This window comes from Mustela nivalis, assembly GCF_964662115.1.
Source record: "Mustela nivalis genome assembly, chromosome: 1".
Taxonomy (NCBI): domain Eukaryota; kingdom Metazoa; phylum Chordata; class Mammalia; order Carnivora; family Mustelidae; genus Mustela; species Mustela nivalis.
Genome location: NC_139020.1, coordinates 207,559,639 through 207,584,152, shown reverse-complemented (window position 1 = coordinate 207,584,152; position 24,514 = coordinate 207,559,639). Strand labels below are relative to the sequence as shown.

General features: G+C 45.2%; 1 protein-coding gene across 2 annotated transcripts in view; it reads left to right on the top strand.

Moving 5' to 3' along the window:
* LOC309864773 (uncharacterized protein) overlaps positions 1-11,023 on the top strand; it is a 37,312-nt gene extending 26,289 nt beyond the window's left edge. For both annotated transcript variants that reach the window (XM_082730561.1, XM_082730560.1), the window contains exons 2-4: positions 8,479-8,605; positions 8,787-8,847; positions 9,235-11,023. In XM_082730561.1, coding sequence (XP_082586687.1) covers positions 8,479-8,605; positions 8,787-8,847; positions 9,235-10,885 — 1,839 coding nt within the window. In that variant the 3' untranslated portion in view covers positions 10,886-11,023. The remainder of the gene's footprint in view (positions 1-8,478; positions 8,606-8,786; positions 8,848-9,234) is intronic.
* Positions 11,024-24,514: the final 13,491 nt, after the last annotated feature.

Below are 24,514 nucleotides of genomic sequence, written 5' to 3'. Positions count from 1 at the left end.
ACTATAAAAAGTTACAACTAGGAAAAAAAAAGAGTTACAACTAGGAAAGGCCAGATGGAGGGGGGTAAGGTGTGGTATAGGGAAAGGGCTCAGACCTTCCATGTTGCCTGGATGCACCACTGTCCCGTCACTTTCCGGTGCTCTCCAGCCCTATCCTGTTAGGTTTCTGTGGAGACTGCATTACATAGGCTTGATTGGTTAAATCACTGTCCTTTGGCCACTGATTCAGTTCCAGCCCCTGGGCCCCCTGGAGGTCGGGGGTTGGGGGGGACTGAAAGTTACAACTCTCCAATCAAATGGTGCCCCGTTGGCAACCCAGCCCCTTCCTTAGGTGCTTTCCCAAAATCCCTGCACTAACATAGCACCAGCCCCTTCATCACTTCTATCCCTTAGCAAACTCCAAGGTTTGGGGTAGATTTTGAGGCCCGAACTGTGGAATACAACCAAATATGTGTGCAAAAATATATTTGGTCATTCAGATGACCAGATTGCACTATTGGAGTCTTTGTGAATTTTCCATGTGAACTTGAGAAGAATATGTATTCTCTTTGATGACGTATCCCACAGTTTTCAACTAAATGCAGTGATAGCGTTGCCCATTTTTTTTTTTTTTTAGCGTTGCCCATTTAAACTGCAACTTCTCTGATACTCTTCCTGCTGATCTGATTACTAATAAAGGGTGTTGATGTATTCAGCTCTAATAGTGGATTCGTCTGTTTCTCATTGCCGTTCTGTCCATGGGAAACTCGTGTATGTTGCCACGTTATTATTCACATAAGCAGCATGGAATGCTCTGTCTCCTTGGAGACTTCTTTTTTTTTTTTTTTTTTTAAGAGAGAGCCTGAATTAGCAGAGGGAGTTGTGGGGATGGGCAGAGGGAGAGAGAGAGAGAATCCCAAGCAGCACAGAGTCCCATGCGGGGCTCAGTCTCACAACCCTGAGACCATGACCTGAGCTGAAATCAAAAGCTGGACACTTAACCAGCTGAGCCAACTGGGGTAAATACAGGGAAGACATTTGATCTTGAGCACGCTTCCTGGCAAAGATCCCTGAAGCCCTCAGAATCCCAAGCAGTAAGGGTAAGAGAGAGTGTTCTGTTCTAATGAGGCATTTCTTGGTGGACTCCTACATAGCTTCAGGATGGGGATTGGACACCAGAAACGCCAGGCCTTGATGGGAAGTTTAGAACTTTCAGCCCCAGTTCCCAGCCTCTGGAGAGGGAAGAGTGGTTAGAGATTGAGTTAATCACCAAAGGCCATGAGTTAATCACTCCTGCCTACATAATGAAACTTCTATCAAAACCCTTAAAGAAAAAAAAAAAAACAACCCTTAAAGATGCGACTTCGAGGGGTTCCTGGGTGGCTCAGTTGGTTAAGCAACTGCCTTCGGCTCAGTTCATGATCCTGGAGTCCTGCGATCGAGTCCCGCATTAGACTCCCTGCTCAGCAGAGAATCTGCTTCACCCTCTGACCCTCCCCTTCTCATGCTCTCTCGCGCGCTCTCATTCTCTCTCTCGCAAATAAATAAATAAAATCTTTAAAAAAAAAAAAAAGGGGGGCGCCTGGGTGGCTCAGTGGGTTAAGCCGCTGCCTTCGGCTCGGGTCATGATCTCAGAGTCCTGGGATCGAGTCCCGCATCGGGCTCTCTGCTCAGCAGAGAGCCTGCTTCCCTCTCTCTCTCTCTGCCTGCCTCTCCATCTACTTGTGATTTCTCTCTGTCAAATAAATAAATAAAATCTTTAAAAAAAAAAAAAAAAAAGATGGGACTTCGAGAACTTCCAGGTTGGTGAACCCATGAAGGTGCTGGAGGCAGGGGGAGGTGGGGGCAGCTTGTGGGGAGAGAACATGAAAGCTCCAAATGATCCTGCCCCCCCTCACCCCTGCTCTCATTCTTTCCCCTGTGTATCTCTTCCATTGGGCTGTTCCTAAGTTGTTATCTCTTGTCATAAACCAGTAATTGTAAGTCAGGTGCTCTTTTTTTTTTTTTTGGAAGATTTTATTTATTTGACAGAGAGATCACAAGTAGGTAGGCAGAGAGAGGGGGGAAGCAGACTCCCTGTGGAACAGAGAACCTGTTGTGGGGCTCAGTCCCAGGACCCTGAGATCATGACCTGAGCTGAAAGCAGAGGCTTAACCGAGCCACCCAGGCACCCCAGTCAGTGCTTTCTTGAGTTCTCAGAATTGTTTTAACAAATTATCAAACCTCAGGGGTTTCAGAGGCATCTGTGGATTTGTAGTCAGCTGGCTGGAAATGTCAGTAGATGAGACACCCCATTTAGGCTGGCATCTGAAATGGGGCAGTTTTGTTGTAGTGAGTGCTTAATCTGTGAATCTGACGCTTAGTGTTAGTACTGAGTTGAACTAATGGCCACATACTGGGGGAATCAGAGTTGGAGCCGTGGTGTTAGAGGAACCGTGACATACTTCATGTCAGAAGGAAGAATGTGTCACTATCACAAGTATTTCTCTGTCCTCCACCTCCTCAGGTCCACCAGGTGCCAAGAAAATCCCAGTCATGCTCTCATAAAATAGATTTTGAGGGGCGCCTGGGTGGCTCAGCCATTAAGCGTCTGCCTTTGGCTCAGGTCATAGTCCAGGATCCTGGGATCGAGCCCCGCATCGGACTCCCTGCTCAGTGGGAGGCCTGCTTCTCCCTCCCCCACTCCCCCTTCTTGTGTTCCCTCTCTCACTGTCTTTCTGTCAAATAAATAAATAAAATCTTTAAAAATAAATAGATTTTGAGAGGAAAGGCCTGGTAAAGAACAGAATATTTTGGACATATTTTTAATTGGCTACTTTTTGTCTCTCTGACTTTGGAAGCAGTAGTTTCCCTGTGACCTCAGTTCTCTGATGGATCTAAGAGAGTTGTTGATTTTAACATGTGTGGGGTTTTTTCCTATGAGGACAAGAATACCAGCGTCTGAACTCCTTACATGGCTGACGTAAAACCAGGCGTCTGACATTTTTTAACGTTTGTCCGCTGATCACTTTCAACCTTCATCTCTCCTTTCCTCCATCTTCGTACAAGGGGGCAAGACAGCCAAACTATTCACTGCCTTGGTGCTGGCAAGATACTCGGTTCCCTGAAGGCCTTGTCCCTGTTCCCGAAGTCCCACCCTAACCCACTCCCAAACCTCCATAAAAAACCCAACCAGGTTCCTTTCCTTGCTTTCTCAAGGCACTTCTCCCCTGGTCGAGAGGCCTGCCCTGCCCTACCTCCGCTGGGCACTTGCATTATGGAAGAAATCTTTTCATCCCCTCTTGGCCCGTGTGTGCGGTCAGTCTGATCTGAGTCAGATCTTGGGTGGGCGTCTACCTTCCTCTGCGGGTGACTATTAGAGCTACAGAAAAGGTAACCTGGTGTATATATTGCAATGCATTTTACTTACTTATTCTGTTGATAAATCCTTCACATCTTCCCATGCCAGTGTGTCTCACCCTTTGTTTTTAAGAGCTGTGTAACCAATTCTTTCAAAATAAACACTTGTTATCAGTTTTTTTGCTGCCCAAATCTGTGAACTAGGATTCAGATTTCTATATCACAGGGCCAAGAATAAAAAATAAGAACTTCATACTAATCCAAACTTAATTCTTTAAATTTTTATCATCAAATATATTCAGAAAATGATACGTATAATGCTCTATGGGAAGATTTCATAGTAATAACAATATAATAGTAATAATAACATCTTTGTGATCATCATTATTTATAAGTGGGCCTTGGACAGGTTTTGTCTCCTGAGACTCCTGATCTACCTTCTCTCCATCCTGCACCATGAATGACCTCTGACTTGATGCTTTATTCTCCCTAACCTTTGCCATCTTTTTTTTCCCCACTAAATGGTATTCTTTTAGTTTTACCTTTAGATATATGAGTATAGGGGCGCCTGGGTGGCTCAGATGGTTGGGTGTCTCCTTTGGGCTGGGGTCATGGTCCCAGGGTCCTGCAGTCGAGTCCCACATCAGGCTTCCTGCTCGGCAGGGAGCCCGCTTCTCCCTCCCTCTACACCCCCCCCCCCCGCTTGTGCTCTCTCACTCTCTCTGTCAAATAAATAAAAATAATAGATAGATTATTAAATAAGTAAATAGATATTAATGAAATCACATTCAAAATGTGTTTTGGTTGGTTCTTTGCAATGGTATGTTTCGTAAATGCTTGTATCTTGAGGCTGAGAGCCATCCAACTTACCTGTTGCTTTGCTTTTGGTATTTGGACTTTTTCAAATTTCATTTTTACTCTCATTAAAAATACATATCCTTTCTTTCTTGTGTCAGACTCCCAAGTGCAAATACACAATAAATTCTCTGGACATTGGAGGAATATTGTAGCTCGTGATCAAATTCAGATTTTGACAGGAAATGGCAATGGAGCATATCAGTTGATGGTTTCCTCCATTGGTGCATGATTTATGTATTTGTTGACTGGTCATCCACACCTGGCGTTATTAAATTAATTTTTATCCTAATCAGTATGAAATGTAATGTGCTTGGCCTTTTTTTTTTTTTCTCTTATTACTTAGCAGATAGACTTTTTTTTTTAATATTTATTTTTTTAGAGAGAGGTGGCACAAGCAGCAGGGGCAGAGAGAGAGAAGGAAAGAGAATCCCAAGCAGACTCTGCACAGAACGTGGAGCCCTACGTGGGGCTTGATCCCACAACCCCAAGATCACGACCTGAGCCAAAACCAAGAGTCAGATGCTTAGCCAACTGCACTGTAGAGGCACCCCCAGATGGACTTTTTTTTTTCATATATGGTCTTTCATCTTCCTGTTTAAATACGTTTTGATTATTTTCTAATTTTTAAACTGTTCAGTCTTAACTCTGCAAACTATTTTTTTAGTATAGTTTTTTAAGATTTTATTTATCCATTTGACAGAGAGCACGAGCAGGGGGGAGCAGCAGGCAGAGGGAGAAGCAAGCTCCCCACTGAACAAGGAGCCTAATACAGGGCTTGATCCCAGGACCCTGGGATCGTGACCTGAGCTGAAAGCACACGCCCAGCCAACTGAGCCACCCAGGCGCCCCTAACTCTTTAGTATTGCGCGTTATTACGGATATTTTCTTCTACCTTGTTTTTTAATTTCCTTAGTTTGATTATGAATTGTTCAGTCTCTAGTTTGAGGTCTTACTCTTTCCCTCCCTATTTTTGGGTCAATGAAGCATTTATCTATGACTTCTACAAGTGCCCTAGTTTCATCTATAATACATTGGCTATTTTCCATGGAATAGAAATTAATACAGGGAGACAAACCATAAGTGACTCTTAATCTCACAAAATAAACTGAGGGTTGCTGGGGGGAAGGGGGTTGGGAGAAGGGGGTCGGATTATGGACGTTGGGGAGGGTGTGTGCTTTGGTGAGTGCTGTGAAGTGTGTAAACCTGGTGATTCACAGACCTGTACCCCTGGGGATAAAAATATATGTTTATAAAAAATTAAAAATTAAAAAAAAAAGTGAATACAATGCATTTTTCCAGGTAGATAATAGTTTGTCTTTCTGGGAGCACCTGGGTGGCTCAGTCAATTAAGCATTTGCCTTCCACTCAGATCATGATCCCAGGGTCCTGGGATCGAGCCCCGCATTGGGCTCCCTGCTCAGTGGAGAGTCTGCTTCTCCCTCTCCATTTGCTCCTCCCCCTGCCCATTCTCTCTCTCTCCTGCCCCCCAACTTTTCAAATAAATAAATAAAAATTTTTTTTAAAAATCAGAAGGGTTTCTGATGTCTGCCACTGTACAGATCACAACGTCTGATCTGCCCTTGACCAGCTTCCAGAATTTAATGCTGGCCCATGGAAGATGCTTTTCCTTTCTCTTGGTCTGTTTTTCTCTCTGCTAATACTGTGCTGTCTGGAATGCTATAGTTTAAGAAACTTTGATGTGTATTAGGCAAGCCACCCCTTTGTTCTTTGGAAGACCTTTTTTCCTCATACTAGGTTTGGAGGAATAGTTTTTGTTGACCCCTAAAAAAGTCTGTTTTGAGGATTGATGGGATTTTATAGAAAAACATTTTGGGAGAGGAAACATCTTGGGAAATGGAGTTGTTTATAAGAACATGTACCATATTTTTACTTTTTTCATTCTTTGATGCTCAATAAAAATGTAAATCTTTTAGGGCACCTGGGTGGCTCAGTCGGTGAAGCCTCTGCCTTTGGCTCAGGTCATGGTCCCAGGGTGCTGGGATGGAGACTCACATCAGGCTCCCTGCTTATTGGGGAGCCGCCTTCTCCCCCTGCCTGTTTCTCTTTTACCAAATAAAATCTTTTTAAAACTTTAAGTCTTTTTCTATTAGGATTATTAACTATCATCCATTTTTTTTGGTTTAGTATTTAATTAAATTGGTTTGGCCGTGGGTGGGGGGAGTATATGACTGGCTCAGTTGGAAGAGCATGTGCCTCTTGATCCTGGGTCATCAGTCTGAGCCCCACATTGGGTGTCGAGATTACTTAAAAATAAATAAACTTTAAAAATTATAATATAAGTAAATTTGTTCTGGAGGAAAACAGATGCAAGCTTCAAGGAGATGTTACCTCCTGTTTTACTCCATAGGAAGGGTTCAGTCCCCCAAGCGACATGTTGTGACAGCACGTGGAAATGTTATCTCCCCAGGAAGCTTATTTAGAGACTCAGTGCCTGGGTCACACAGGCATCCCCTTCTGTGCATAATGAAAATTCAGACTCTCAGAGTGAAAACTAGAGTTTGGAATGTATCATATTCTTTGCATAAACTTTGGCTTATGTTTATAAATTTATAAGCTTTTGGCACACTGAGTCACTCTCATCAGGTTGATGGGCTTCCTCTTACATCTTGGCTCCTAGATACCAACCAAGGACAAATACCATGGGCAGGCGTTCATAAGGATCAGAAATCTCGTGCCTGCTAGTAGTGTCCACTCCCTTCTGCACACTGGGTCATGGGACGTTCTGTGAGCAAGTGCACGGGTCCATTATAGAAAGAGTCATTAGAGCCCACCCAGGGAGCTCATTTTACTTCGTGGATCTACCAAGAAGTGTGAGTTTCCCCTCTCTTTTCTTAACCAAATGGGTGAACTCTGCCATCCAAATTACTGTGTGGGAGCTGTTATCCCCTGCATATAGACCTCTGTGGGTTAATCATCTTTTTCAGAGACCAGCATTTAGGGGAATGAATTAGCTGCGGGCTGTGCAGGCCGGGAGGTGAGGCAGTCCTGTCCTGTGCCGTACCTCAGGGGACAGAAGTGAGAGAAATGGAAGGGCGGCCTCCAGAGCAGCTTGTTGAAAATCACTGCCTCCGGAAATTGGAGAAGGGAGGTCTTCTGTTCTCTTGGAGGAAAATGCTGCTGAGCCCTGTGTGTGTTTTACAGCAGTGGGCACACTTGCCACCAAAGCATGTGGCTTTCAAATGACCTTCCTTGCAAATTGCAGCTTTTATCCCATTCCACACGCTCAGCAGGGCCTGGAGTACACCATTAATGGTTCTGGAAAAGCTCTTCTAGCCTCTTAGCCATCCCAGTAGATGTGTGTATAAATGCTAAAAGTTGGTGAGCGACAGCTCTGAGGCCCATGAATGTAGGGATTTTTGTAGAGTTCTAAGTTGTGATGCCTTCTTTTTGAGCTGTAGTTTCTGGGTAACTCCCTCGCCCCATGAAATGGGACAAATAGAAAGGAGTAACTCAGTTTCTGACAAAAATTCTTATAGACAAGTTAAAATTAATACTCTCGGGCGCCTGGGTGGCTCAGTGGGTTAAGCCGCTGCCTCCGGCTCAGGTCATGATCTCAGGGTCCTGGGATCGAGTCCCGCATCGGGCTCTCTGCTCAGCAGGGAGCCTGCTTCCTCCTCTCTCTCTCTGCCTGCCTCTCTGCCTGCTTGTGATCCCTCTCTGTCAAAGAAAAAATTAAATCTTTAAAAAAAAATTAATACTTTCTGCTAGGTATATTCATTCAGCCAGTGGCATCCGACTACTTCTTATGGCCTGGAGTGTTTCAGGACAATATGGCCAGCTGGTCCTGGTTATACATTGGATCCCCACAGGCCCTCTGGCCTTACATGTCTGACAATGGACGTAAAAGGAAAAGCTCCCCATGTTTCACTGTGTTTTTACACATTAAAACTTCATGAGGATGTGACCCTGCACTTCGTGGAGTGCTGTGCGATATGGTGGCTAATAAGGAAGGAGCTGAGTTTTTTTCTCACAAGGAATTGGTGGTCTCAAAATGCAAATGTTTCTTTCCTTTGTATATCATTTCTCGCATTCACTGATGTGCCTTGGACGCTACCATCAGAGAGCAATAAGATTTGAACAAAGTAAAAAAGTAGAAATAATTTCCGTGTGTTCATGATGTTCCTAAATGTATGAGAAATGATTACATACAGAGAGTGAGAATTCTGATGACCAAGTCATAGAATTTTTTGAGATAGAATCATGTGAGCTTCTTACGAATTGACTGTAGATTCCTAGTGCTGTCTCATCCATCCTCCTCTGCACATATGTGGGATGTTTTAGGACCCAGTGGCCTTTGAGGATGTGGCTGTAAACTTTACCCTGGAGGAGTGGGCTCTGCTGGATCCTTCACAGAAGAAGCTCTACAGAGATGTGATGCGGGAAACCTTGAGGAACCTGGCCTCAATAGGTAAGAACGACACCTTACTTTGACCTTGTCCATTAGAGGACAAGTGTTTCTCGCCCATCAGCATTCTTTGAATTGGAATGGGAAAAGGAATACTCCGGTAACTCAGGCATGGTCAGAACTCATCATGGACTTGTAATAATTCTTCTATAATGTATTGTTTTTTTCTGGTTTTTCATTGTAGGGAAAAAATGGAAAGACCGTAACATTGAAGATGAGTACAAAAACCAGGGAAGAAAACTAAGGTGAGTAGCACTCATGGTGGAAAGCAGCATCCAAGGGAATCTTTGTATGTTACGAAAACGCAAAAGCAAGCCTAGCTTCAGATGTATTTCCTTCTAGAAAATTTTCACCAAAAGTGTTTTCTTAAATGTGACACATCTTCAGTGTTTTCAAAAATAGTTCATTTGGAAATATTATCCAGAAACTCCATATGTGACTATCACTGTTTTCATAGAATAGTTATGGTTGAGCCCTCTTGTAGAATATGCATTTTCAAACAATTCAGACAAGACAGAAAAACCTACCCTTTCCCCTACATGTAATTGATAACAATGTAATTCCGGTATTTACTAATAGATGGGAAATCACAATAATACACTTCTGGTGGTTTTTTGGTTTTTGTTTTACAGAAGTCATACGGTAGAGAGGTTCTGCCAAAGTAAAGAAGGTAATCAGTGTGGCGGAAACTTCAGTCCTATTCCAAATCTTAATCTGAACAAGAAAACTACTGAAGTAAAACCATGGGAATGCAGCATGTGTGGAAAAGTCTTTATGCGCCATTCATCCCTTAATAGGCATAAGCGATCTCACACTTCACCTAAACCATACAAGTATCAGGAATATGGAAAAAAGCCTTATAAATGTAAAGAATGTGGAAAAGCTTTCAGTTATCTCCAGCCTTTTCAAAAACACGAAAGGAATCACAGCGTAGAGAAATCTTATAAATGTAAGGAGTGTGGGAAATCCTTTAGGTATCGCCAGTCTGTTCGAAAACACGAAAGGACTCACACTGGAGAGAAACCCTATCAGTGTAAACAATGTGGAAAAGCCTTCAGATATCATCAAACCTTTCAGACACATGAAAGGACTCACACTGGAGAGAAGCCCTATCAGTGCAAGCAGTGTGGGAAAGCCCTTAGTTGTCCCAGTTCCTTTCGAAGTCATGAAAGAACTCACACAGGGGAGAAGCCCTATGAATGTAAAAAGTGTGGTAAAGCCTTTAGTTGTCCCAGTTCCCTTCGAAAACATGAAAGAACTCACACTGGAGAGAAACCCTATGACTGTAAGGAATGTGGGAAAGCCTTCATTTCTCTTGGAAGCTTTCAAAGACACATGATAACACATACCGGAGTTGGACCGTACAAATGTAAGGAATGTGGGAAAGCCTTCAGCTGTCCCAGCTCATATCGAATACATGAACGATCTCACACTGGAGAAAAACCCTATGAATGTAAACAATGTGGCAGAGCCTTTAGTTGTTCTAGTTCCTTTCGAACACACGAAAGGACTCACACTGGAGAGAAACCCTATCAATGTAAAGAATGTGGAAAAGCCTTCCACTGGCTGACCACTTTCCAAGTGCATGTGAGAACTCACACTGGAGAAAAACCCTATATATGTAAGCAGTGTGGGAAAGCCCTCAGTTGTCCCACTTCCTTTCGAAGACATGAAAGGACTCACACTGCAGAGAAACCCTATGAATGTAAACAATGTGGGAAAACCTTCAGTTCTCCTCTAGGTTTGCAAATACATGGAAGAACTCACACTGGAGAGAAACCCTATAAATGTGAGGAATGTGGGAAAGCCTTCGTTTCTCTCACAAGTTTTCGAAGACACATGATGACACACACTGGAGATGGACCTTATAAATGTAAGGAATGTGGGAAAGCCTTCAATTGTCCCAGTTCCTTTCGGATACACGAGAGAACTCACACAGGAGAGAAACCCTATGAATGTAAAATATGTGGCAAAGCCTTCAGTTGTTCAAGTTATGTTCAAGTACACGAAAGAACGCACACTGGAGAGAAGCCCTATGAATGTAAGGAATGTGGGAAAGCTTTTATTTATCGCACAACCTTTCGGGGACACATGAGAGTGCACACTGGCGAGAAACCCTATAAATGTAAAGAATGTGGGAAAGCCTTCAGTCGACCCAGCTCGTTTAGAAGCCATGAAAGAATTCACACTGGAGAGAAACTTCTGGAATGTAAACATTGTGGAAAAGCCTTCAATTGGCCCACATCCTTACATAAACATGTGATGAGAATGCACACTAGATAGGTACATTATAACTGAAAAATACAGGAGAGTTTTCAGTCTTAACAAATTCAAGGTCATGTAAAAACACCACTGGAGAGAAATGCTCTAAATGAAAGCAACAGGGGAAAGCCTGATATAAATTAATTCAAGTATAGTACTCCAGAGAATTCGCTACACGAAAGAAATGCTTCAAAATTAAAAATAATGAATTTCATTCTGAAACTCAGTCTCCAGACTGTGGCTTCCAGTTGTTGCTTTTCAGCTGGACACTGAGTCGAGACAATTCTGTAACTACTGTTTAAGCAATAGTACATACGTAAGCTTAGTAGGTAGCGTTTTTCCTTGAATCAGGTCATAAAATTTTTGTCTTTCCCTTTTGAAGTCTGTTGGATCAATGGATGAGTTAAAGTGTATTTCTAATATGTAAGGAGGGCTAATTTTTTTATATTTTTTTAATTGTTCAGTAAGTGAAGGGGCCAAGGAATAATGACATTTTGGTATTTGTTGACATTTTCCTATTGACCTCATGTCACAGGTACTGGATATTCCTTATCCATTATAAATAGTCCTCCTTTCATATGAGAAAAGATTTCCTTCTTTTTCTTTCATCAAAAGAGACTTATTTTCCTGGCTAATAAGTAGTTGGCGTACATTTGTAAGTATGCAGAGTTTATCATAGGGTATTATCTCATTAGAATCGCTGTTTACTTATTTTCCTTTTATTCTTCGTCATTTCTCCTGTGGGTTTGGATATTACACTTTAAGAGACCTGTGATCAAACAAACAAACAAACAAAAAACAATGTAGAATTGGAGATGGCTCTCTCCTGGAATGTGCCAGGTCAACATGGGTAATGTTTTGACCTAATTTTCTAGAATCTGTTCTCTTTATAGTTTCCTATTAGAATTCACTAATAGCCTCACTTGCATGAGATTTGGAAGGCAGAAGGGAACAAGGCCTTCATTTTTGGAGTTACAGTACAGGTAGTGATAGAGACCAGAGGCGTTTTCCACACACCTTCCAGGCCATTCTTTGCCCTGCCAGTCAAGAGTATCTTCAGTACCACCACCAACTACTTGACTTCCATTTTCTCAGAGCATAGGTTTCCACAGATGTGTCCACAAGTTCCACAGCAGAGATCGATGCCATTTGGATTTTCCTGCAAGCCATCCTGTGTCCACGAGGCAACACATGTAGACTATCATGGTTGAGAATGTCCTTTAAAGCGCTGACATCCTTCTTCTCTGGATTGTGTTTGTATAAGGTCTAATACATGTAGTGAGCATCTAGTCCTGGGTTCCTCATTCCACCAGCACAGCTACAGTGATGCAGTCAAAAGGAACCCTGTGGTAGTTTGTTTCTCTACTGCATTGTACAGTGACTTCTGTGACCCAGTCCTTTCTTGTGAGAATAAACACCTTCCTCTTACAGGCAAACTGTGGGTTTTTCTCATTACTCACAACTGAACCTAATTCTTCAGTACATTTTCAGTTATGTTTGTATGTGATTTACATTTCTTTTATCAAACCAACATTTCTGCACATGTTACTTTAAAATCTTATTAACTGCTGTATACTAACAAATATTATTTTCTCCATTTCCTGATAGGATATATTAAAACATGCCATTGCAATTGTGGATTTTCAAATCAACTTGTAATTTTGTCATTCTGGGCCAGTATCATCATGTGCATACAAGTTAAAGTATTTTTTCCTCAATTTTTTTAATCTGTAGTTATAATTTTTGCAGTTAAACAAATTCGTCATCATCCTTAATTCCAAAAACTTACATCGTGGTTTCGTTAGTGCCTTCTTGCCAGACACTACCAGAATGACATCTGTAGTCGAAAAGAGAGGGGGAATGAATTGTAGTTATTAAAGATAACCACAGACCATAAAGAACAATGGATATTGGGCACCTGGCTGGCTCAGTTCATGGACTGTGTGATTCTTTATCTCAGGGCTGTGAGCTTGAGACCCCACATTGGGTTGTACAGACTACTTTTAAAAAAAAAAGTAAAATCGGGGCGCCTGGGTGGCTCAGTGGGTTAAGCCGCTGCCTTCAGCTCGGGTCATGATCCCAGATTCCTGGGATCGAACCCCGCATCGGGCTCTCTGCTCAGCAGGGAGCCTGCTTCTCCCTCTCTCTCTGCCTGCTTCTCTGCCTACTTGTGATCTCTGTCTGTCAAGTTAATGAATAAAATCTTTAAAAAAAAAATAAGTAAAATCTTTCTGGGGCACCTGGGTGGCTCAGTTGTTGAGCATCTGCCTTTGGCTCAGGTCAGGATCCCAGGGTCCTGGGATCCAGTCCTGCATCGGGCTCCCTGCTCAGCAGGGAGCCTGCTTCTCCCTCTCCCACTCTCCCTGCTTGCATTTCCTCTCTCACTGTGTCTTTTTCTGTAAAATAAATAAAATCTTTAAAAAATATAAGTAAAACCTTTTTTTAAAGATTTATTTTATTTTAGCGAGCATATGAGTGGGGGGACAGGATGGACAGAGAGAAAGAATCTTCAAGCAGACTCCCAGCTAACCCAGGGTTCGAACCCATGACCCATAAGATCATGACCTGAGCCAAAACCAAGTCAGTTAACCAGTGAAAACCAAGACACTTAACCAACTGAGTCACCCAGGTGCCCCCAAAATAAGGAAAATTTTTTTAAAAAATGGATTGTATCAGTGTGAAGTTTCTCAAAAGGTCTAGGATTTGGACTTGTGAGACTCCTACAGAAATTAATACATTTAAAGGCAGACATGTAAAAAAATTTTAAGTAAAAAATAAAAACAGACATACATATGGGGGAATTGGGGTGGAAATCACACCCATGGACGGAGGTAAGACCCATGCCCAGAAAAGGCCTGAGAATACCTTAAGTCTTCATGCTGCGCTGGCAGTGAAGGTCTTTCTGTTCATGGAGCCAGCCTGCAGGGTTCAAATGCCCAAGTCTCAACAGAAGAGCACAAGGCTCACAAAGATACTTGAAAACATGGCCCACTTGAACAAATTAAATCATAAATCTCCAGAAGCCAACCCTAATAATGAAACAGAGGCTTCAGAGTTAGGAGACAAAGAATTTAAAGTAGTAACTCTGGGGCACCTGGGTGGCTCAGCTGCTTAAACGTCCAACTCTTGACTTGGGCTCAGGTCATGATCTCAGAGTTGTGAGATCAAGCCCCACATCTGTGCCCAGCATGGAGCCTGCTTAAGATTCTCTTCCTCTGTACCTCCCCCAACTTGAGTGTGTGCACACTATCTAAATAAATGTGTTACATATATTTGCATATTATATATTATTTATATATAAATACATATTTATTATATACGTATATAACTCTTAAAGGGCTTAAGAGAAAAAGTCATGAGAAGAATAGATGAAGAAATTGAGAACATCACAGAGAATTATTTTTAAACTGAATTGGAAAAAAGTCACTAAAGGAATCAAAAGCAGATTTGTACATGCAGAAGAAACAATCTGTGAACTCGAAAACTGGTCATTTGAAATGGTAAGTCTGAGGAGCAGAGAAAGAGTAAAGGAAAGTAGGCCAGGGAATGTCTGGGATACCATTAAACTAACCAATATTCACATTATGGGAGTCCCAGAAGGAGCAAAGGGAGAGGAAGGGTCACGGAATTGATTCTTCTTGGTCTGATACTTCCATTATGCCTATGTTCTTGTACTTAGTATTCCATGTTTTCCAAGGACTCTTCATTGTTCTTCATTCTGACCTGTTCTTTAGATTGCATAATCTCTCTCCATCTGTAACTCCTCGTTGACAGTCTTTAATTTCACATCATCGTATCCTCTTTTACTTCTTTAACTGTGGTTTCCCTTAGTTCTTGGAGCAGATTGATAATGACTGCCCTGAAGTCCTTGTTAAATCTGTCATCTAGACCATCTTGCATGCAGTTGTCTGCCTTTTTTCTCTTTGTAAGTCAATCCTTTCCATTCAGTCAAAAATTTGACATTATAGATCCTGTACTTCCCAGGGCTGCTTGTTTTATTTGCTTTGAGATTAGCTGGCTGACATTTTTGTGACATCTGTTTTTTCCGCATGTGAGCATCTGATGTTGCTCCCCAGGGGACCCAGCAGTTGCAGTGGGATGACCGGTTTTGACAGGGCGCTCCTTGCCTTCCCCTGATCACACTGTCGCTGCAGACTGCTTCATTGTTTTTAATGGTACCCTGGGATGCAGATTAGCCCAGAGCATGATCAGTTTCATTCCTGCCCCTTTATGGAAGCAGTTTTTGAGGCCAGTGTTTGAGACTTGTTCTAATCCCAAGAAGGCTTTCCTTGTCTCTCTCCCTGGTTCTCCAGTAAACTAGCTGGACTGCTTGTTTCATATATTGATCTCATGAAGCTACTAGCTGCCTCCTTGGCTTGCTGTCAGAACCTCCCTTGTCTTTAAGAGCACCCTTGGTCTTGAACGTCCACCATTTGTTTCAAATAAAGTTCACCCTTCTAGAGAGAGCTTCGGAGCTGTCTGCTCTTAGGAACTGCCTCTGCTTGTGAACAAAATTCTTGCACCACAGCTCTGGAATAATGGGTGGGGTCATTCGCCTGCATTTCTCGGAATAACCCTCCATCCACTTTTTTGGAAAGATTTTAATAGAGCAGCGGGAGGGTCAGGACAAGCAGACTCCACACTGAGTGCAAGAGCCCCACACAGGGCTCAATCATGACCTGAGCCAAAGTCAGACTGAGCCCCTGAATAACCCCCTTTTTAGGGGAAAGACGCTAGGTGTGGGTGGCAGCCTCTTCTTGACCTGCCTTTTGGCATAGGATTTCTGCCCTATAAACGAGCTAGGAAGAGGGCAGTTGGGCCTCCAATGTTCTTAACATGCCATATCTGAAGTGGGGTCTCCACGCCTATCGGGGGCGGCCAGAGGGAAATGGCCCCCTGCAGTCTGTAGCTGTGAGGGAATGACAGAGGCTGGTGCCTGCCCCTCCCGGGAAGATAGATCCCTGGACTGAGAGCAGGGTTTGGGGAAGCCTGGTGTTCTTAGCTGCCCCTGCTTGGGGTGGGGTTTGCATCATTGACAAAGAGAGGGGCAGAAGGCAAGGTGTGGTTTGAATGCCGCAGACTCTCACTCCCCTTACTCTTTTTTTTTTTTTTAAGATTTTATTTATTTATTTGACAGACAGAGATCACAAGTAGGCAGAGAGGCAGGCAGAGAGAGAGAGGAGGAAGCAGGCTTTCCGCGGAGCAGACAGCCCGATGCGGGGCTCGATCCCAGGACCCTGAGATCATGACCTGAGCCGAAGGCAGCGGCTTAACCCACTGAGCCACCCAGGCGCCCCATAATTGGATTTTTTAAAAGATTTTATTTATTTGACAGAGATCACAAGTAGGCAGAGAGGCAGGGGATGGGGGAAGCAGGCTCCCTGATGAGCAAAGAGCCCGATGCAGAGCTCGATTCCAGGACCCTGAGATCATGACCCGAGCCAAAGGCAGAGGTTCAACCCACTGAGCTACCTAGGTGCCCCAATAATTGCATTTTAAAAGTGATTCTTTATATTTGTTTCACTGGGGAAGGGGTCCACAGAGTTAGCTCCTCATGCTGCCACTCCAGAATAGTGTCTTGTCTTTGGTGCTGAATGGGATTTTCTTAATTTCAGTTTGGGATTTTTCATTACTAGTTTAGAGCAAAGTGGGTTCCTTAGATCTTCGATCCCTTGACCTTGCTATTTTAAGTCTTTTCCCCTTAGAGTCAACAGTCACGTTTACAAACAAGATTGTGTCATCTGCAAATAAGAGTTTTGCTTCTTTCTTTCTTATCTTTGTTCCTGTAAGTGTTCTTCCTTGCCTTGCATCACTTGGGGTTCTGGGACAGTTTTGAATGGAAGCTGTGGAAGAGGACACTTGTTTTGTCTCCTTTGTGAGGGGAAGTGCATTCAGCCCACACCTCTACACGGGTAGAGTGTTAGCTGTAGGCTTTTCATGTTTCATCAGACTGAAGTTTCCTTTTAAATAGCGCTTGACAACAATTAAGTCCACTCTTACCTTCTTGGACGAACTCCACTTCGTCATAGTGTGTAAACCTTTATATGTCTTGCCATGTTTCATTTGCCAATATTTTGTTAAGAGGTTTTATGTTCGTGAAGGTCATTCATCTGATTGTTGGGGTTTTTTTCCACTCTCCTTTTTTTCAGTCGACCCAAACCCACTTCTGCTTCGGCATTCTTTCTTTCTCCTCCAGCTTCACTGAAGTATAAGTGACAAATACTTTTTTTTTTTTTAGAGATCAATCTAAGTATACCTTTTTTTAAAAAAAGATTTTATTTATTTATTTGACAGAGATCACAAATAGGCAGAGAGGCGGGCAGGGAGAGGGGGGAAGCAGGCTCCCCGCTGAGCAGACAGCCCAATGCAGGGCTCGATCCCAGGACCCTGGGATCATGACCTGAGCCAAAGGCAGAGGCTTTATTTAACCCATGAGCCACCAGGGGCCCCTGACAAATAAATTTAAAATATACTTTAAAATATACACGAGAGGGCACCTGGGTGGCTCAGTGGGTTGAGTCTCTGCCTTGGGCTCGGGTCATGATCTTGGGGTCCTGGGATCGAGGCCCACATGGGGCTCTCCGCTCACCAGGGAGCCTGCTTCCCCCTCTCTCTCTCTGCCTGCCTCTCTGCCTACTTGTGATCTCTGTCTGTCAAATAAATACATAAATAAATATATAAAATATACATGAGAATGATTTGACACAAGTACACTGGGTGAAAGGATACCTGCCATTTTTTGTTCTTGTAATACCTTTGTCTGGATTTGATGGAATTATTTTCAGTGTAGTTGCTCCTCTTTTATTAGTGTGGTCCTGGTATTTCTTCATTAAAGTATGTTAGAATTCCAACAGTGAGGCTGTCTGGCCCATGGCTGCTCTTTGTGTGAAGATTTTTAGCCAACTGATTCAACTTCTTAACTTGATAGAGACCTGTTCAGATTTTCTATTTCTCTTTCTTCCTGAGTTTATTTAGTTGGTATGAATATGGCTAGGAATTGTTCATTTCAAATAAATGATCTAATCTAGGGCACTTGGGTGGCTCAGTTCATTGGACGACTGCCTTCAGCTCAGGTCATGATCCCGGAGTCCTGGGATCGAGCCCCGCATCGGGCTCCCAGCTCCACGGGGAATCTGCTTCTCCCTCTGACCTTCTCCTCTCTCATGCTCTCTCTCACTCTGTCTCTCAAAGCAATAAATAAGATCTTTATAAAAAGTAAATAATCTTTTGGCATAAAATAATTCATATGATTCCTTTATAGCTTTAAAAATCTCAGGTATGTTTGTAGGGCTTGTGGGTTTTGTGGGTTTTATTGGGAGGTGTTGGAGCAGGTATACGTGTTTCCTTGTTTTTCTATTTTTGTGATTCGTGTCTTTTTTTTTTTTTTTTGGTTGGTCCTGTTTTGATTTTATCAATTTTCTTGATCTAGTCAGAGAACCAATTTTTTGCTTTATTGATTTTTTTCCTATCGGTATTCTGGTGTTGTATTTCATTGATTTCTGCTTCTATTTTTTTTTCCTGCCTAATATTTCCTTTTTTAAATCTTACTTTTGGTGTGCTTTTTCTAGTTTACTGAAGTTGAAACTTAGATTGTTGATTTTAGACCTTTCTTCCTTTCTAATGTATTTATTTATTTTTTTTAAAGATTTTATTTATTTATCAGAGAGGGGGGGGGGAGAGCGAGCACAGGCAGACAGAGTGGCAGGCAGAGGCAGAGGGAGAAGCAGGCTCCCTGCTGAGCAGGGAGCCTGATGTCGGACTCGATCCCAGGACACTGGGATCATGACCTGAGCCGAAGGCAGCTGCTTAACCAACTGAGCCACCCAGGTGTCCCTCTAATATATTTAAAACTACAATTTTGACCCTAAAATTTGTGTGTGTGTTCCATAAATTTTGATATTCTGTTTTCATATTCATTTACTTCAAGGGTTGGGTTTTTTTTTTTCAGTTTTTTTACTACTTGATTTTTAATTCCTTTCTTGTGGTCTGAATTGTTTGATTTCTTTGAGGATCCAAAGCAATTTTTAAGGTTAAATTCTCTTATTTCCATATACTTTTCCATGAAAATGACTTACTATTTTAGTAGAAACTTACATCTTGCTTTCATCAGTGCTGTGCAGCCAGAGATTACCAGGAACACAGTTACAGTAGAACACAGTTGAGTTATTGACCCATTGCAGTGGTAGAGACCATACGCCGTGAGGAACCGTGATGCATCTCAGTGGACGCTAATAGGAAGAGAGGACTTACTCTGTGATTTGGGCTTACACTGGTTGGTTGGCAGGGGGAGGGAGTCCAAGAAATTGGGACATTGATTAATGATATTAGGAAGTAAATGTAATTTTATGATCAGGTAATTTTTTAAAGATTTTGTTTATTTTATTTGACGGAAAGAGATACAGTGAGAAAGGGAACACAAGCAGGGGGAGTGGGGGAGGGAGAAGCAGGCTTCCCGCTGAGCTGGGAGCCCAATGCAGGGCTTGATCCCAGGACCCCGGGACCATGACCTGAGCCAAAGGCAGATGATTCACTGCGCCACTCAGGCACCCCTATAATCAGGTAATCTTTTTTTTTTTTTTAAAGATTTTATTTATTTATCAGAGAGGGGGGGGAGAGAGCGAGCACAGGCAGACAGAATGGCAGGCAGAGGCAGAGGGGGAAGCAGGCTCCCTGCTGAGCAAGGAGCCCAATGTGGGACTCGATCCCAGGACGCTGGGATCATGACCTGAGCCGAAGGCAGCTGCTTAACCAACTGAGCCACCCAGGTGTCCCTATAATCAGGTAATCTTAATCATTAGATCTAGAAATGGGGCTAAAAGCAATGATAAAGAATTAATTGCCAATCATTTATGCCAGCACAGTGAGATATTTGGTAATTTCTGTGGCTTGGACAATTTCGTTGTATACTCCAGTTACAGACAAGATAGTGGCCTCATGTGGGTCTTGTTTCATCAGTCAGAGAATGAACCTGTAGGGTTTAGGTTGTCTGGAAGATAGTTCATGTTCAACATCAGAACAACACAGCCTTGTTACAACAGGCCAGCAACTAGCAACACCAACACCTACCCAGCGCCATCTGTGCAGCTCCCGCCTGGCCCAGTGTGCTGGCAGACACCCTGGCCACCATCCCATGGAAATTGCTCAGTCCCCATAGGTTAATACAGTAAAACTTGAGCAAATTCTACAAAATAGCTCTATTTCCTCTTTTAAAAAAAAAAAAGATTTTATTTATTTGTTTGACAGGCAGAGAGGTGGAAGCAATCTCCCTGCCGAGCAGAGAGCCCGATGCGGGGCTCGATCCCAGGACCCTGGGATCACGACCTGAGCCGAAGTCAGAGGCTTTAACCCACTGAGCCACCCAGGCACCCCTCTATTTCCTCTTAAAAAAGCAAGTGATTGCAGTAAATTTTAGTCACAAAAGGTAGTAAATGATAAAAGATTGAATTCAAACCCACAGCGTTTGGCTCAGAGACTGTGCTCTAACTGCAGTTCTAACTTTGAAGCCTCTCCTCTGGGCCAGGGCTCCTCATTCAGAAGTAGATACACTTTCTGCAAAAGAGTCAGATACTAGATTTGCTCACCTGTGCAGTCTCTGTGAGCTCCATCACAACTACTCAATTCTGCCATTGTCCTCTCTGCGAATGGGACAGAGGACTAAGAGTTGCAAAATATTAGAGTGACATCAGCGGAATGGTGGCTGTGAAGCTCCAAGCCCTTGCCCAGCCCCCGCCCCAACAGAAGCACTGGAGAATAGTTGACAGTCAGAGCTTTACAGCAAGCGATACCCGAGCAAGAAATAGCCATCTTCAAATGAGAGGAAAGTTTTTTTTTTTTCTTTTTACTTAAAGCTGCCTAATCTTCACAGCATGTAAGTGGCCTTGATCTTGAAGCAATGACACCTTGGTTCCCAGTTCTTCCCTTGAACCCAAGGGAGCAGAGCAAACCTGATCTGCAAAATTATTGTGTGTGTCTGTCCTAACCCGTCTGGAGGAGCCTGCAGGAACATGTGGAAGCCACATGAGACCACAGCTCTGCCCAAAACATTTTCCCAGGCTTCCTCGGCCAGGCATGGCCCATGCCCAGGACACCAGTGAGATTCAGAAACATTTCCAGAAAGCTCATCGGTCCACAAGGCCTCATGCAGGATAACGGCTGGGCCCAGTCAGCTTTCCCATGGTGTCCTTAGCATGTTCAAGCTGGAGACTTAGAAAATTTGGAACATACTCAAGTTGGCCTCACATGGGGCCATGGCTGGTTGGGGTGCCCCTCCAAACCCTCCCCATCCAGCCCAAGCCAGTCCCAGCATCCAAAGAGGGACTAAGAAGACTTTTGGAAGGCACCCTCTGGGACCATGACCCATGGTGGACAGAGGCCTAGCCAGGGTGCCCGCCGCAAGCTGGCCAGGCTGTCCAGGAATTGGAAATGTCTTGGCGAGCTAACCCGGGCCTGGCATCGCAGGCCGAAGTTTCCACCGGTGGTGAGTGAACACATTTCAGAGATCTGCCCTCATGTCTAGGGTGCCCTCACAGGGCGTCCCTAATGGGCCCAAGACACCGTCTCCCCTCCAGGAAGGGGAATCAGAAGCTCCTTCAGGAAGTGCGTGAGTCAGCAGTGACCTCTTGAATCCCTGTGGCCAGACCTGGGTGCCTTCCCCAGCCACCACGGACTCTAGACAAGCCGATTCTCCTCCCTTGGTTTAGAAGGCCTCTCCTCTCCCTGGTGCAGGAGGGAGGATCCAAGCACCCTGAAAACACTTCTCCCAACCCCTGGGCCCCATCTGGGCTGTGGACTGGACCCGGGCACGCTCCCTCGGCCTCCCTGTCTGGCTGGCTTGTGAGCATGGAGAGAGACTTAGAAATATTTTCGGGAGGTGCAGCCAATGAACCCCCACGGGACTGCGCTTCCCCTCGCGCAGGGAGTTGACTGGGGGCCTTCCTTTCCTCGGGAAACATTTTCAGAAGGGCTGAAACCCCACTGAGGACAGCTGCCTGCCAGGCCTCCCTGCCCCCTCCTCAGAAGGGGAAATTTCAGGGCGCGCATCCAGGGACCCGGCCCCACACAGGACTGCAGCCGGGTGAGGGGAACGCCCCCTGACCCAGGACTTCCTGGCCATGATCCCGACCTCAGGAGGGAGAATCTAGAAACCAGGCACAAGGTGGAAACACGACCAAGCCCAGGACACCACCTCATTACCTGCAACGTCTCAAGGGAGTCCCTGGGAGCGGAGGGGACCGCGGGGCGCTGGCCAGCCCATCCGCGCAGTTCCTGGATGTCGCTCTCCACTATACTGCACTGCCAGTCTCAGGGGAGCCTGTCGCGGCCAGGGCGACACTGCCACCAGTCTCTGGGAACTCAGCCTTGCTTTTCAAGCACAGCCGAGCTCCGGGGACGACATAAAAATAGCCACCAGGTGGCGCAATTCAATCAGCGCGACCGGGATGAAACGACCCACCAGGATGCAGCTTGCGTGGGTAGGTCTCACCCAAAGGATGTATCTCGGCCCACAGCAGCCGAGAAGGAGCCTGATGGGCCCAGGGCACGATCCGCGGAACTCCCGGGGGCGCCCAGGCTGCTCTCAGCCTCCAGAGTACGTTTTCAGGAGATGCTCCCAGTGACTAAACCCTCTCTGAAGCTGGCCCGCCACGCCTCCCTGGCCATGTCAGCTCGGTCCTCCCGCTCCCAAGAGGGCTTAAAAATATTTTTGAGAAGCATATGTAGCCACGCAGCCCAGCACAGGAAGGCTGCTGGGCCCAGGACACCCTCCCCGGTGGCCCATCGCCCAGCGGGCTGCTGCCTTCCTTTAGAGGAAGACTTGGAAACAATGTCCTGTGGCATATGTGATGACTAGGAGACTACATGTCACCGTGGCTGGGCCTGGAACTCGCTCCCTGGGCCTCCCTGGATGGCTAGGGCTGCTTGCCCCAATCAGGGGGTGGAGGGGGAGTGCATTCACCCTCTGGGTGGTCCTGAGCTGCACAAAAGGACATAGAAACTTCTTGGGAGGCGCTCCCAATGACTAGGACCCAGGAGTAACAGCACCTGAGCCCACAGCATCTTTCATGGGTTTACTTGCCCAGCACAAGCCATTCGGTGACTTCCTTTTGGATGGGGATGTGGCCGTGTTTTCAGGAGGCACCGCCAGGTGGGTCCAATATGAGGGCCCATGCAGAAGCTCAGCCTGGCCCTGGGCACCCTCCTCCCCACAAGTCTCTGGCTGGCCCGTCCTTGTCTCCATCACCAGATACAGAGGTTTGCAGGGGCCAATCCAACAATCAGGCACCATGGGGACTACCAGGGGGCCCGGGGCAACCTCCGTGAGTCTCCTTGGCCAGCCAGGATGGTGCTCACCTTTGGAGGAGGGTTTGCACGTTTTCAGGAGATCGCATGGACTACCAGGCGAAAGGTGTAAACCCTGGGGTGCGCTGCCTGGCCAGTGTCCTCCTTACCACCAGAGGATACTCACAAGCAAATTTGGTGGGCACATCCTAAGATGGGACCCTACAGAGGGGTCCAGACCACCCTGCCTGGCTTTGCTGCCTTTCCTTTCTGGAGGGAATCTTTAAAAAAAAAAAGGAGGGGGGGGGAGTATTTATTTGAGAGAGAACAAGAGTGAGCACAAGCGGGGGACAGGACAGAGGGAGAAGCAGACTCCCCACTGAGCAGGAAGCCTGACATAGGGCTCAATCCCAGGATGCTGGGATCATGACCTAAGCTAAAGGCAGACGCTTAACCTGAGCCACCCCGGCACCCCAGAGGGAAACTTTAGATGAAGTTTCTGAGAGGTGCATCCAGTGACTGGACCCCATGTAGAATGGCAGCTAGACCGGGGCTCCCTCCCTGGGTCTCCCTGGTCCATCTCTTTAAGGGGAGACTTAGAGAAAATTTCAAGATGCACCTCCAGCACCCAGGCCCCATCTGGAACCTTACCTAGGCCTGTAGTGGCCTCCCCAGCAGTTCCTAGCTGCCCAGGTTCATCCTGTCACCCCAAGAGGGACTTACAGATTTTTTCTGGAGGGGCATCTGACCACCAGGGAAGCACGCATCCCAGGTCAGCCTGGGATGCCCTCCTGGCCTCCTCACACCTTCAAGGGACTTGCATAAGTTTGTCCTGACCAAGGGGGAAGTCACTCACTTTCGAGTCTAAATCACCAGTTTCATCTCAAAGTGTCCTTTCTCCATAACAGACCCCAGAGCACACCAGGACGTGCCAGACTCTCTTCCTGTCTCCTGGGAGCCCAGAAGCTCTAGCCCACCTGTCCAAGGCCTCACTTTGGAACCTGACTCCTGTCCCCGCCCTTTACCAGGACCTCCTGGATTCCTTGCCCTCAGGGTCTGGATTCCCCAAGGCCAGGACTGGAAGGCTCCGGGGTTCATCTGCTTCTCAGATGTAGAGAATGTCTACGTGCTCATGCAGACTGTGAAACGTACTCATACCCTGAGTATGCATACGTATACTCGACGTATCCCATGCAGGCCCACCCTTGGTAGCTTCTAGAGACAGCTGTGCCGCAGCCTGAGTGGAGGAAGGAGTGGAGGAGGAGTCGAAGACATGGCAGATGAAGCAGGTATGGATGGTGCAGTCTGGGGTGTCCCCCCTGCAAGGCCTCAGATCAAGAGTCAGAGAGTGCCTGCTGACCTTCCTAGGTCATC